Source organism: Ochotona princeps, chromosome 13, assembly GCF_030435755.1.
Source record: "Ochotona princeps isolate mOchPri1 chromosome 13, mOchPri1.hap1, whole genome shotgun sequence".
NCBI lineage: Eukaryota > Metazoa > Chordata > Mammalia > Lagomorpha > Ochotonidae > Ochotona > Ochotona princeps.
In genome coordinates, this window is record NC_080844.1 from 1,767,881 (window position 1) to 1,782,409 (window position 14,529).

Below are 14,529 nucleotides of genomic sequence, written 5' to 3' on the forward strand. Positions count from 1 at the left end.
AGAAATGGTGGTTGAAGATAAAGTCCTGAATTCATATGAATAACCTCCACAGTATTAACTTAATACTTCAGTGTAACATGAAATAACTTTGTGTAAAATGTGAAATTACTTACATGCTGTGAAAACAATCATATTTTACAGATTATCATACTCGAGTCCACGTTGGAGAAGTATTTGGTAAATGAAAAAAATATTTTGCGTGAAATATGCTTGGGTAGTTCAGAACATTATCTGAAATGTCATTTGCATGCTTTCAGAAATTGTGCTTTTTTGGAGAAAAATATTATATTGAGTACAAACTTCTAGTGTGGAAGTTTAAAATTGTTAAAATCCAGTAGCTTCACTAAAATGCCTAAAGAAGCTGGAAGGGAGTTTTGAGGACATCAAGTGAAAACATAAACCAAATAAAAGATCTGGACAAGGGATTAAAGTGAGGAGCAAGTTTAGAATTCTTCAGAGATTTTTCAGCAATATCACAAATGTTTTTTTTTTGGATTATAAAGTTTGGAGAGGGAAAAGGAATTAAAATTCCCTAACACAAACATTAGAAGCAGAAATCTGCCTCACGTGAGAATCAATATGTTATTTTCCACATGTAAGCAAACTAACAGAATAAAACTCCACACCACGTAAACTTCTCACTTGGGAGTGGTATTTAAATCAGGTATATCAATGAAATGTATATGGAAAATTAATGCAAACTTATATGAAACCATATACAAATGCATATTTGAAAAGAAGTAAATTACTGAAACATAGTGGATTTATTCAGTATAAAGCATATGATACTCATGAGAACAGATTCAGTTTGTTAACTTTATATGAATAAAATCATTTTAAAATTTATATTTTTACTGGATAGTCAAATACACAGAGACCAGGAGAAATCGAGAGTAAGATCTTTCACCCATTGAATCACTCATTGAGTGTTTGCAACGGCTGGAACTGAGCTGATCTGAAGACAGGAGCCAGGATCCTCCTCTGGGTCTCCCACCTGGGTGCAAGGTCTCAAGGTTTTGGACATTCCTTGACTGCTTTCCCAGGCCACAAGCAGTGAACTTGATGGGAATTGGGCCGCTTGTGTATGAACTGGCACCCAAATAGGATTCTGGAACATGCAAAGCAAGGACTTTAGCCACTAGGCTATTGTTCTGGGCCCAAATAAAATCATTTTAAATAGACTGATGAAGGGTGATTTTAAGCACAGTTAGGGTAAATACATTGCATTCAATGGAAGTTAGAATACACTACAAATTATATTCTAAATATACAAAGAAGTTAAAGACATTATTATAGTATTTTATATTGTGGAAGTTTTCAAAATGTACAGTGTAAATAAGTCAATTAAAAAATATTTACTTATTTATACTAGAATTGCAGATATACAGAGAGAAAAGGAGAAAGATAGGAAGATCTTCTGTCTGCTGATTCTCTCCCCAAGAGGCCCTAATGGCCAGAGCTGTTCTGATCTGAAGCCAGCAGCCAGGATTCAGGAGATTCTTCCAGATCTCCCATGTGGTTGCAGGGTATCAAGGCTTTGGGACTTGGTCATATCATTTTCCAGGCCAGAAGCTGGAAGCTGGATGGGAAGTGGGGCTTCTAGGAAATGAGGCAGCAAGCCTATGTGCTCCCAGGTGTGTGTAATGTGAGGGCTTTAGCCAGGCCAGGCCCAAAAAGTGAAAATTTAGGAAAAATATTTAAATAATCTCTATACAGTTTTCCATTCAGGAGAAAGAAACATAGCAAATTAAAAACACTTCCCAAACCTTATACAATGTTAAAGTCGAGATAAAAATTATCATATAACAGATACAGAGTAGTTAAACCTGGAATTGGGCACATAATTACTAAGCATTCAACAAGCAAAGGTGAATTTAGATTTCTTTGGAAGTAAGTAGGATTAACATTTAGGTGTTATAAAGAACTTCTTATAAGCACACTCTGAAAAAGTTTTCCTTGACAAAGTTAGAAAGTAGAAGAGGAAGAATTTTCAATACATGGACATCTTTGAAAGAAGTCAGGCATATAGATTTCGGTAGTGACAAAGTGGAAATAAAAAGACATACTAGTAGAATTTCCCATGTTTGTATCACATTAAAATTCTGGATGGTTGAATATGTCACAAATGATGCATTTTATATTTCTGTCTTACTTTACTGACTCTTGAAAAAATTGGCAAATATTGATTACTTTTTTCAGAATGTCAACTATTCTCTTGTCAGAGCTAATGAGCACCAAAGGACTGACAGTGGCATACATGTTTCCCACCAGTGTCTGCACACCCAGGACCACAGGTTCATATTTCCACAATACAGCTGAGAAGAATGAGATAATACTATCCACACAATACATAATCACAAAGAAACTCACCAGCACTAGGACAGTACAGGTGGCCCTTTTTGCTGGGGAGGTTCTTGGGGAAATGCTCATGGTGTGAAGGTACTCAGACTTCCTCTGATGGCTACATAAGAAAATCACCATGTACATGCTGGAGAGGAGCATCATTCCTACGAAGAAAATGTTCTGGGACAAGTTAATCATGCGATATAGTGCCCTGACAATGGAATTAATTGAGCTGAGTGAGCAGTACTTACTGACATTGAGTAGATTGGTCCTGTTGGAATGAGCTACAGTGTTGATGATCATGTTGCTATTGGAACAAAGGCTGAAGCAACAAATACAGAAGAAAGCAATGGCAATATGTTTTGTGAGTTTCTGTTTAAATCTTGACAAGTAGAAGGAGCTGGGACTGATGGTGATGACCTGAACAATGCTCAGCAGACAGGTGATGGAGATGGAGAGACCCCTAGACACTCTACTCACGTAGAGCATAACTTTACACTTTAATTCATTTGGAAATCCCAGGGATTTGAACATGTCTGCAGATGAAATATATAGAACGATAAGTAGCATCACCATATGGACAAATGCCAACTGACAAGTGATCATGTCTGTTGGTCTAGGTCTATGCATTTGATGGATTGTGAAGATGTGGAAGACAAGGAGGAAGGTATTGGCTAAGATACCAATGCCAGCTTCGAAAAAATACACATGTTTCAGTGATAACATTACTGAATATTTTGTTCATATCAGCATATTTGAAAATATTTCAGACACCTATGAAATAAAACAGAGAACGCATGTCACCATAAATCTTTATTTATATGAAATCATGCAAAAACTATCCTTTCTGTTGTACCTACTACTTTAATTAACTCTGAATGTTTAGTAAAATTATTTGTAGTAAAACTTCTGCACTTCTAATTCAATAATGTGAAAATTTGTTAGTATACACAATTTTTGAAACTTTTATAGTCTTTAAATTCTGCAACAAAGCAATATGATTTTAGTTTGATTTCTCATTTTGAAATAATTTCTCTAAATACATACATCTAATTGTGTATGTTTTTATAAATAATTAAAGCGAAAATCACTCACATTCAGAAAAAACGTGCAGAAGTACAAAACCCTTCCACAACCACATGACGTGCCTTGAGTTAACTTAGGAATCAATGCTTTGTTGATTAAATGGATGCTGAATATTCTCCAAAGCTTACTCTAGTAAAGCAGAAACAATTGTGTAGCACCTTCAAACTGAATAAATGATTGACTGTTTCTGCATCTCAATGATCATAATCAATACATTTAGTAATATGTTTAAGGTGAAATGATGTAATACAAATTATAGTTAGATATGTAACTGTGTTACAATATTCACACATTATGAGCCATTCAGTAAAACACATTAATGACAAATAGGGACCAGATAATATCAATGTTTTCTTCATCCCCCACACCAATATTTGCCTGATGGTCTCATAATTTTTTCATATTTATAGAGAGAAGCATTTGAAGAAATACGGCAACATTTACATTATTGAAATGTAACAAGAACTTTTGATGTGCAAATATGTGTGAATTGGTTATTAGTGTTTATTGACAAAATTGAGTGAGCTGGCAGAATCAAGCAATAAACATCTTTTCCACTATTGTAAGTGCCCTCAAACATTTTTAATAAAATGGACAAATTTTAGAAGAATAAACAGAATTAGGATCCAACAGCATTGAATAACTACAATGTGTTACCTGTTCTTTGGAAGTGTTGTTTACTGTTGAAAAATGAAAAACTGTAAAGATAATGATGAAAATATGCACAATCATTAAAATTGAGTTCCCAGAATCATTGAGAAAAAACAGAAGTAACAAAATATTCAGCAAGATAAGTTAGTAGGAAATCATAACTGTTTGTTTTCAAACAAAAAAAATGCTCTATAAAAGTTACTTGTTAATATCAACTGAATCAAGTAGATTCAAGAAGGAAATGAAAGTGCACTTTTAAAGTTTCACTAATGACAACCTACAAATCACTAAAATAATGAGGTTATAGCCAGAATAATCGGTCAAGTAGTGAGTTTATAAAAAATGTAAAAAACATGTGTCTTCTGCTCCAATTTACCTGAACAAGAGCATTGGGTTGAATTTAAATGAACTTCATCCTTGTTATTCAATATCACCAAAGCATGCTGAGTCAGTGCAGGTGAGTTATATCTAATTAGAGCAAATTGAAGTAAATGAAGAAGTTAAATTGAAAACATACTGCAATAAGTGATACTATATTCAATTGCAATTTAAGGCAGTAAATAAATACAACTGCAATCTTGGAAGCCCATCCACTCAATGTAATTCATAAAATTGCTGAATTCATTAATCTAAGATTGATATCATGAACAGAAAATTTTCTTAACTTTACACAGAAAAATAAACTGCTTCACCCCATAAGACACAAAGAAAGACACTCACCTAACTAAGCCTCTGATCTGAATCCATTGTGAACTAAATCCTCTAGATGTGTTTATAATGAGGGGATGGTAGCAGCTCATCTCTGGGTTGAGAGATTATTCTCATTTCACTTGTAGAAGCAGCATAATTCTGGCCTGTCATCTTTAGAATGGTATTCACTCAAGGGAAAATGTTGAGTGGATAAATGTCTTTCCTGGTTTGTGGCAGTGGAGAGCATCTGTGTTCCACTCGTCTCACCAGTGGACTCATTTCTCCAAAGCAGGCCTGCCCAGGCAGGTTGTCTGCTCTCAGTCCTTGTTAACACACAAAAGAAAAACAATAAGCTTGACTTCATGACAAGTACAATCCACAGCTGATATCTCAGGAGAGCGCCACTGTCCCAGAGACCAATAGTGGCATTCAGATTGATTCTCATCAGGAGATCTCAGGGAAACAATAACCACCTGTAAATCAGGAAAACTTCACCTCTCCCAGTGCTCCTCAGGAAGGATATTTGATCCAACAAGAAACATCCCTGACCCAGGGCATCTGGATTGGTAGCAGAATGCTGGCTGCATTTCCCCTCTCCAAGGTAATGCAGGATCCCACGTGAATACCCATTGTGATCCCAGCAGTCGTCCGACAACTGTATTAATGACATTCTTGGTAATATTAGAAAAGAATGACTACCAGGAATATCAGAACAAGTCAAAAATCCAGTATGCTTCAGCAGATTTTCTGTCACCTGCTCCTGAACAGAAGTCATTATTACTGATTATAAAAATGCCACAAAAAGAGGTCAGTTTAGAAGCAACTGGAGACCAGTATGTCACACTGAACTGTGCTTTAAACTTTCAGGTGCTAAACTCAAATCTCTCTCACACACTATTTTTTAAGTTACTGATTGAATTCCATTCAATGCATGTAAGGTTCCTATTTACATGTTAGTCTGGCCCAGTTTCTTAAAAATTGTGTAATAAGATTTTTTTTCTTTTTATAAATTACTTGATATGTATATATTGGAATGTCAGATATACACAGACGGAAGACAGAGAAAGATCTTCCATTGCTGATTCACTGCCAAGTGGTTTGGATGGCTAGAACTGAACCAATAATGAATCCAGGAGCCAGAAGCTTTTTCTGGGTCCCCCAAATGTGTGCAGAGTCCCAAGACTTTGAGCTATTCCTGACTGCGTTTACAGGCCACAGCAGGGAGCTGAATGGAAGCAGTGTCACTGGGACACAAACCACTGCCCATATGAGATTCTGGAGTTGCCAGGTGAGGACTTCTGCCAATAGGATATGGAACAGGTATTTTAAGAATTTATTCTTAAGGTTTAATTGATATTTACCAAAAGAAACCTGTAATAGCAGGAAATGCGAATACTGTACATAAATAGATCATAATGAAGAATTCAAACAGATATATTGAAATAAGAAATCTCATAGAAAAGTTATTTATATTGCTAGAAAGTAAGTAAAAGCATGTGACCTCATTGGAAATATCATCATCAAATACCTCCCTGGTTGTGCTGCAGCTCCAACTATTGAGCATGTAAACAGAGCTGGGAACAAGACTGGCTAGACATGTGGTAGTACCTGCTGGAATGAGTGTGGGCTGGGGAAAGGAGTAAGTTGAGTTAAATTAAGATTCTATGTGTAATGATGCATATGTGATCTGAATGGGATGTGGGGCAGATCAGAACAGTCCACTGTACAATCTGGCAGACACAGAAAGCAGAGCTGGGGAAGTCCAGTTGGGGGGATTGCTCTATGTTGCAGCACCGCCTGGGAGATGATGTGGTGGACAGGGCTGGGCTGGGCCACAGAACCAATTGGTTTGAGGAGAAAGGAGCGCAGAACAAATGGGTTAACTACGCAAGCGATATATGACAGCATATATCTAAGCAAATGGAGACACAGAGGTGGCCTATATCAACCAGTTGAACTTGAAAGTATGCCCTCATCGTTGGAGCAATGATAGCAACAGCATATCTGAACTCTCTGGACTGTCAATGCAATTTAACCAAAACACTCTGAAGATGCTCTGCTATGAGGATATTGAGTGGCTATCCACTAACAACAGGAACAGAGACAGTTTGGAGGCCCAAAATGGTTTCTCCCTTTTTTTGTTTCTTTTTTTTTTTTTAATTATTTATTATTTTAATTCATTAATTACATTGTATTATGTGACACAGTTTCATAGGTACTTGGGTTCTCCCCACCCCTCCCCAAACCCTCCCACCATGGTGGATTCCTCCACCTTGTTGTATAACCACAGCTCAAGTTCAATTGAGATTCCCCCATTGCAAGCATATACCAAACATAGAGTCCACCATCTTATTGTGCAGTAAAGTTCAACGGCTTCTTAGATATACCCTTTCTAGTCTGAAGACAGAGCCAGCAGAGTATCTTCCCGGTCAATTGAAACCTCCAACATACCATCAGCAAAATTTACATCATTATGGAATTAATTGACATAGTAATGAGTAACCAATATGTTAAAAGTAAATGCGAGGTCCTAGCCACCTTCTGTGACCACCTCATTGACATTTCAATTTTAGTTTATACACAACATATAACATTCAAAACATAACATGTTATACATAACATCATATCATCTTAAATTAAGGCAAACATGTGGTATTTAACCTTTTGTGATTGGCTCATTTCCCTTAGCATTATGGTTTCCAGTTTGGCCCATTTGGCCACAAAGAACTGCATTTTGTTTTTTTTAATAGCTGAGTAGTATTCCATGGAGTAAATGAACCATAGTTTTCTTATCCAACCCTCTGTTGATGGGCATTTTGGCTGCTTCCATGTTTTTGCAATTACTAAATGTGCTGCTATGAACATGGGAGTGCATGTTTGTTTCGCATAAAACAGTTGTTCCGGATTAATCCCAGGAATGCAGGGATGGTTCAACATTCGGAAATCCATAAATGTGATACACCACATCCAAAAACTGAAAAACAAGAATCACATGATAGTATCAATAAATGAAGAAAAAGCTTTCGACAAAATCCAGCACAACTTCCTAGTAAAAACCCTAACCAAGGTAGGCATAGATGGAAAAATCCACAACATAAACAAAGCAATATATGAAAAACCCAACGCCGGCATCATACTGAAAGGAGAAAAACTAGAACCCTTCCCACTGAGATCTGGAACAAGACAGGAATGTCTACTTTCTCCACTACTATTCAACATAGTCCTAGAGGTACTCCCTGAGGCCATAAGACAAGAAAAAGAAATCAAAGGAATCCAAATGGGAAATGAAGAAGTCAAGCTGTCACTATACGCAGATATATGATTCTTTATGTAGAAGAGCCAAGAGACTCAATACAGAGACTGCTAGAACTTATATGAGAGTTTGGTAGAGTGGCAGGATACAAAATTAATGAACAAAAATCAACAGCCATAGTGTATACGAACAGCCCCAAGATGGAAAAAGATCTAACCAGCAAGATACCATGCAAAATAACAGAGAAAAGTATGAAATACCTGGGAATAAATCTAACCAAAAATGTAGGAGACTTATTTGAAGAAAACTACAAACTATTTAAAAAAGAAATTGAAAAAGACCTCAAAAGATGGAGTAACATCCCATGCTCCTGGATAGGTAAAATCAATATCATTAAAATGTCTATACTGCCAAAAGCAATATATACATTCAACGCAATCCCAATCAAATTGCCCAAAACATTCTTCATGGAACTGGAAACAATGATCCAAAGGTTCATCTGGAAACACAAAAAACCACAGATAGCCAGAACCATCTTGAAGAACAGGAAGTTAGCAGGGGGAATCACAGTCCCGGACCTCTGGGCATACTATTGGGCAGTGGTTATCAAAACAGCGTGGTACTGGCACAAAGATAGAGAGGAAGATCAATGGAGCAGAATAGAAACACCAAAAGGGAACCCAAACAGGTACAGCCAAATAATCTTTGACAAAAAGACAAACGACAATCCAGGCAAATGGGAAGGTCTGTTCAATAAATGCTGTTGGGACAACTGGTTAATAGCCTGCAGAAACAAAAAGATAGACCCACATCTCTCACCATACACTAAGATCAGATCTAAATGGATAACAGATCTAAACCTACATCCAGAAACCTTCAAACGTTTGGAAGAAAATGTTGGAAACACACTGCAACACTTAGGGGTAGGCCCTCACTTCCTAAAAAAGACTCCGAAAGCAGTAAGAATCGAGAACAAAATAAACAATTGGGACCTCATCAAACTAAGAAGCTTCTGCACAGCAAAGGAAACAATCAACAAAGTAAAAAGGCAACCCACAGAATGGGAGAAGAGCTTCGCGCACGACATAGGTGATAGAGGGCTAATCTCCAGAGTATATATAAAGAGCTACAAAACAAGGACGGATTGGCGGGAAGATGGCCGACCGCAGAGAGCTGGTGTAAGTAGGAGTAGGGAAAGAGGGGAACCGATCCAGCAGAGAAACAGGCTAGGAAACAGAAAATTGTAGGTAGAAGAGCGAGAAGGTCACTGGAGCTCACTAAAGCAAGAAGATCTACACGGCGTGAAGGAACAGCCGCAAAATGTGGGAAAGAAAATACAGTACGCTGCAGGGAACTTGGTGAGTCACGATCCCAGGCAGGTGGAAGGCGGCAGAGACTCAACCGTCCCAAGGACAGTGGCAGCTAGAATGATAGGCGCCCACACTGACAAGGGCACCAGTCCTCTGGAGGGCAGGAGCCCCGAGAGGAGGCTACTGGACTGATCATTGGGGGCATCATCCCCTGCAGAAGTGGGGGACAAGCAGGGGAGATTTCCCAGAGGTGTGCCTCTCAGCTGCTCAGCATTTTTGGGAGAGTGCAGAAGGAACAGGAGCGGCGCTGTGGGACTGGGGCTCAGAGATCCCCTTATGGGCTCCGAGCTGTAGACTGGCTCCGTCCAGTGGATCCTGTTGCTGGGCTGGGACTGAGCTCCAGAGGCTGGGCAACGCCCGGCAGGGACCTCACATCCTGGGCGGAAAAACAGACTAGTGGTAGCACGTCTGCAAGCCCTTCACAACTCTGTGCCTCTCGGGAATCTGCTTCCACCATTGAGAGAGTGCAGCTGAGGAAGTGCCTTCTCTGGGGCGGAGTCCCATGCTAGGTGCAGCTGGAAAGGCCTGACCTGAGTGGGCTTGGCAGAATTGGCCAGACAGGTTCTCCCAGCAGGAGCCCGCTCAGAAAGACCTGCCTGCAGTGTCAGTGGAGCAGCGCCTCTGAGTAGGAATCCCGGAGAGCGCAGTTCTGCACTGGGACCAGTGGAGATTTCTAGCCCAGCCCAGCTCGGAGTTGGGGATATCAAGCTTCAATCAGCAGGGGCCTCTGCTGTGCTAACCTCAAGCCCTGAAGGAGAGTCTGGGCTCAGCACTGAGGCAGAAACCCCGGCTGTGCTAGCCCTGTGACCCAGAGCCCAGGCACGGCTCCGCAGAGTGAATCTCTGTGGGGCACCGCCTTTGAGAGGGAGCCACAGGGGAAGGGGCCTGGCACTTGGGCTGGCCCACAAAGCCTCCTGACCCAGCTCGGGACTGTGATCTACAGACCCTGAAAGTAGCTGGTGACTCAGGCAGTACGCCCTGCTGGGCTCAGCCAGAGACCCCAAACCAGAGCCAGCTCAGCTGAATCGATGCTAAAATCCCAAAACAACAAGAAGCAAAAACACAATGAGGAGAAGTATCAGAAAAAGCAATGACCCAGAGGAAAGATCAAGCACTACCTCCCAATATAACCAAAAACTAATCCCAACATCTGAGATGCAAGATGAAGACATAGAGGAAATACCAAATAAGGAATTTAAGAAACTAGTGATGAAATTCATCAGAGACAGTGAGAACCGCTGGGAAGAGTCCAAGGTATTCGAAAACCATGTCACTGGATCATATCTACTGGGGGTCCTTTGTCCTTCCTGGATTTGTATGGATTTATATGTCACTGCAGAAATAAGTCAAGTCAAAAAGGGAATCCTCGATATAGAGCACAAATTTGAAAGCCTAACCAACAGAATGAACACAGCAGACGACAGAATATCAGAATTGTAAGACAATCAGAATGAAAGGCAGCAGCTCATCAAACAGTTGGACCTAAATCTAGAGAAAGCAAATAGGTCCATACAGGAAATGAAAGACAACCTCAAAAAATCAAATATTAGAATAATAGGCCTTCCCGAAGGAGTGGAAAAGGAGACAGGCTTGCAATGGGTGCTCAATGAGATAATACAGGAGAACTTCCAGAACACTGGAAATATAAATCCAACACAAATCCAGGAAGGACAAAGACCCCCAGTAGATATGATCCAAACAGAACTTCACCCAGACATGTGGTCCTCAAGCTACCCTCAAGTGAACATAAGAAAACTATTCTAAGACAAGTAAGAAAAAAGGATAAGATTACTTTCAGGGGAAGGAAAAAAGAATCACAGCCGACCTATCAGAAGAAACGCTCCAAGCAAGGAGAGAATGGGGTAAAACCTTTCAAATCCTGAAACAAAACAACTGCCAACCAAGAATAATGTACCCAGCAAAGCTCTCATTTGTGTTTGAGAATGAAATCAAATACTTCAACAGTAAAGAGAAACTCGAAGAATACATCAACACGAAACCAGCTCTGGAAAATCTCCTCAGGAAGGTGCTAAACCCAGAAATAAAAAATACAAAACAAAATCAAAGATGGCAAATGGGAAGACCTCCCCACTAAAACCCATACAAGGAAAGTCAACCAGTCAGAAACTCTAATAGTCGCAAATACACACTTGCACACTTACACTCATGGCAACCCAAAATCAATTTCTCTCAATATTATCTCTAAACACAAATGGCCTAAACTCTCCAATCAAAAGGCATAGATTAACGGAATGGATCATCAAACAGCACCCAACAATCTGTTGCCTACAAGAGACACATCTAACCAGAAAAGCCTGTATGAAATTTAAAGTGAAGGGATGGAAAAAGACATTTCATGCCAATGGACGAGAAAAGAAGGCTGGGATCGCTGTTCTAATCTCAGATGACCTAGACTTCAAGCTGACACACATCAAAAAGGACAGAGATGGACATTATATATTGGTGAAGGGTCTGATCCATCAGGAAATAATTACAATAGTGAACATATATGCACCTAATTCGAATGCACCTAGCTACGTGAAGCAGTTACTTACAGACTTAAGGGGAGACATAGATATACACACAATAATAGTGGGCGATCTTAACAGTGCGCTAACAACTATAGACAGATCAACAAAACAAAAACTCAACAAAGAAACAACAGAGCTCATATAAACATTAGAACAACAGGACTTAGTAGACATCTATAGAACTTTTTATCGTAAGACCACAGATTATACATTTTTTTCAGCAGTGCATGGCACCTTCTCCAGGATCGACCACATGATAGGACACAAAGCAAATCTAAATAACTTCAAAAAGATAGGAATCATACCATGTACCCTCTCAGACCACCACAGAATGAAGCTGGAAATCAGCAATTCAAAATGCCCCAGGAAATACAGAAACTCTTGGAGGCTGAACAATATGCTACTAAACGAACAATGGATCAGAGAAGAAATTAAAGATGAGATCAAAAAATTTATGGAAACCAATGAAAACTCTGACACAACATTCCAAAACTTGTGGGACACTGTCAAAGCAGTGCTATGGGGTAAATTCATCGCAATTGGAGCTCAATCAAGGCCCAAGAGAGGCGCCAAATACAAGAACTAACCACACACCTCCAGGAATTGGAAAAGCAGCAGCAGATGAGCCCCACACACAACAGGAAACAAGAAATCATCAAAACAAGGGAGGAAATCAACCAGATAGAAATAAAAAAAAAAACCATACACAAAATCAATGAATCAAAAAGCTGGTTTTTTTAAAAGATAAACAAAATAGACACCCCAGCTGGCCAGACTGACAAAGAAAAAAAAAAGAGAAGGCAAGAATTAATAGCATCAAAGATGAAAAAGGCAACATAACAGCAGACATTACAATCATTAAGAACATAATCAGAAATTACTGCAAAGCACTATACTCCAACAAATCAGAAGACCACCAAGAAATGGAAAAGTTCTTAGACTCACACAACCTGCCAAAGCTTAGCCCAGAGGCAACAAACGACCTGAACAAACCCATAACTGAAGCAGAGATTGAATCCGTGATTAAAGACCTCCCAACAAAGAAAAGCCCAGGCCCAGATGGCTTCACTACAGAATTCTACAAAACATTCCGAACAGAACTGACCCCAATCCTCTACAAACTCTTCAAAACAATAGAAAAGGAAGCAACCCTTCCAAACTCATTCTATGAAGCCAACATTACCTTAATCCCAAAACCGGACAGAGATCCTACAGAGAAAGAAAACTACAGACCTATCTCTTTGATGGACATTGATGCTAAGATACTCAACAAAATCCTAGCCAACAGAATTCAAAAATACATCAGACAGATCATTCATCCAGATCAAGTAGGATTCAACCCTGGAATGCAGGGATGGTTCAACATTTGCAAATCCATAAATGTGATACACCACATCCAAAAACTGAAAAACAAGAATCACATGATAGTATCAATAGACGCAGAAAAAGCTTTCGACAAAATCCAGCACAACTTCCTGCTAAAGATCCTAACCAAGGTAGGCATAGATGGAAAAATCCACAACATAATCAAAGCAATATATGAAAAACTCAACGCCAGCATCATACTGAATGGAGAAAAACTAGAACCCTTCCCACTGAGATCTGGAACAAGACAGGGATGTCCGCTTTCTCCACTGCTATTCAACATAGTCCTAGAGGTACTCCCTGAGGCCATAAGACAAGAAAAAGAAATCAAAGGAATCCAAATTGGAAATGAAGAAGTCAAGCTCTCACTATATGCAGATGACATGATTCTTTATATGGAAGAGCCAAAAGGCTCAACACAGAGACTACTAGAACTTATACGAGAGTTCAGTGAAGTGGCAGGGTACAAAATTAATGAACAAAAATCAACAGCCATAGTGTATGCGAACAGCCCCAAGATGGAAAAAGATCTAACCAGCAAGATACCATTCAAAAAAGCAGAGAAAAATATGAAATACCTGGGAATAAACCTAACCAAAAATGTAGGAGACCTTTTTGAGGAAAACTACAAACTACTGAAAAAAGAAATTGAACAAGACCTCGAAAGATGGAGTAACATCCCATGTTCCTGGATAGGGTAAAATCAACATCATTAAAATGTTTACATTGCCAAAAGCAATATATACATTCAACACAATCCCAATCAAATTGCCCAAAACATTCTTCATGGAACTGGAAACAATGATCCAAAGGTTCATCTGGAAACACAAAAATCCACGAATAGCTAGAATCATCCTGAAGAACAGGAAGTTAGCAGGGGGAATCACAGTCCCGGACCTCTGGACATACTATAGGGCAGTGGTTATCAAAACAGCCTGGTACTGGCACAAAGATAGAGAGGAAGATCAATGGAGCAGAATAGAAACACCAAAAGGGAACCCAAACAGGTACTGTCAATTAATCTTTGACAAAAACACAAAGGACAATCCACGCAAATGGGAAGGTCTCTTCAATAAATGCTGTTGGGACAACTGGTTAATAGCCTGCAGAAACAAAAAGATAGACCCACATCTCTCACCATACACTAAGATCAGATCTAAATGGATAACAGATCTAAACCTACATCCAGAAACCTTGAAACTTTTGGAAGAAAATGTTGGAAACACACTGCAACACTTAG

At 39.2% G+C, this 14,529-nt stretch overlaps 2 protein-coding genes across 2 annotated transcripts in view; both read right to left on the reverse strand.

Annotated features, from left to right (window-relative positions):
* Positions 1-2,148: 2,148 nt before the first annotated feature.
* On the reverse strand, positions 2,149-3,069 carry LOC101518274 (vomeronasal type-1 receptor 94-like). The gene has a single exon (XM_004599669.3). The coding sequence runs from the start codon at positions 3,067-3,069 to the stop codon at positions 2,149-2,151; it is 921 nt and encodes a 306-aa protein (XP_004599726.3).
* Positions 3,070-3,084: 15 nt separating this feature from the next.
* The window catches only part of LOC101529756 (putative vomeronasal receptor-like protein 4), a 32,029-nt gene continuing 20,584 nt past the window's right edge, over positions 3,085-14,529 (reverse strand). The window contains exon 2 of the mRNA XM_058671869.1: positions 3,085-3,117. Within this exon, the coding sequence (XP_058527852.1) occupies positions 3,085-3,117 (33 nt within the window). The remainder of the gene's footprint in view (positions 3,118-14,529) is intronic.

Excerpts from the sequence above, each read along its gene's own strand:
- LOC101518274 (XM_004599669.3), bottom strand. The coding sequence starts at position 3,069 with ATGTTATCACTGAAACATGTGTATTTTTTCGAAGCTGGCATTGGTATC.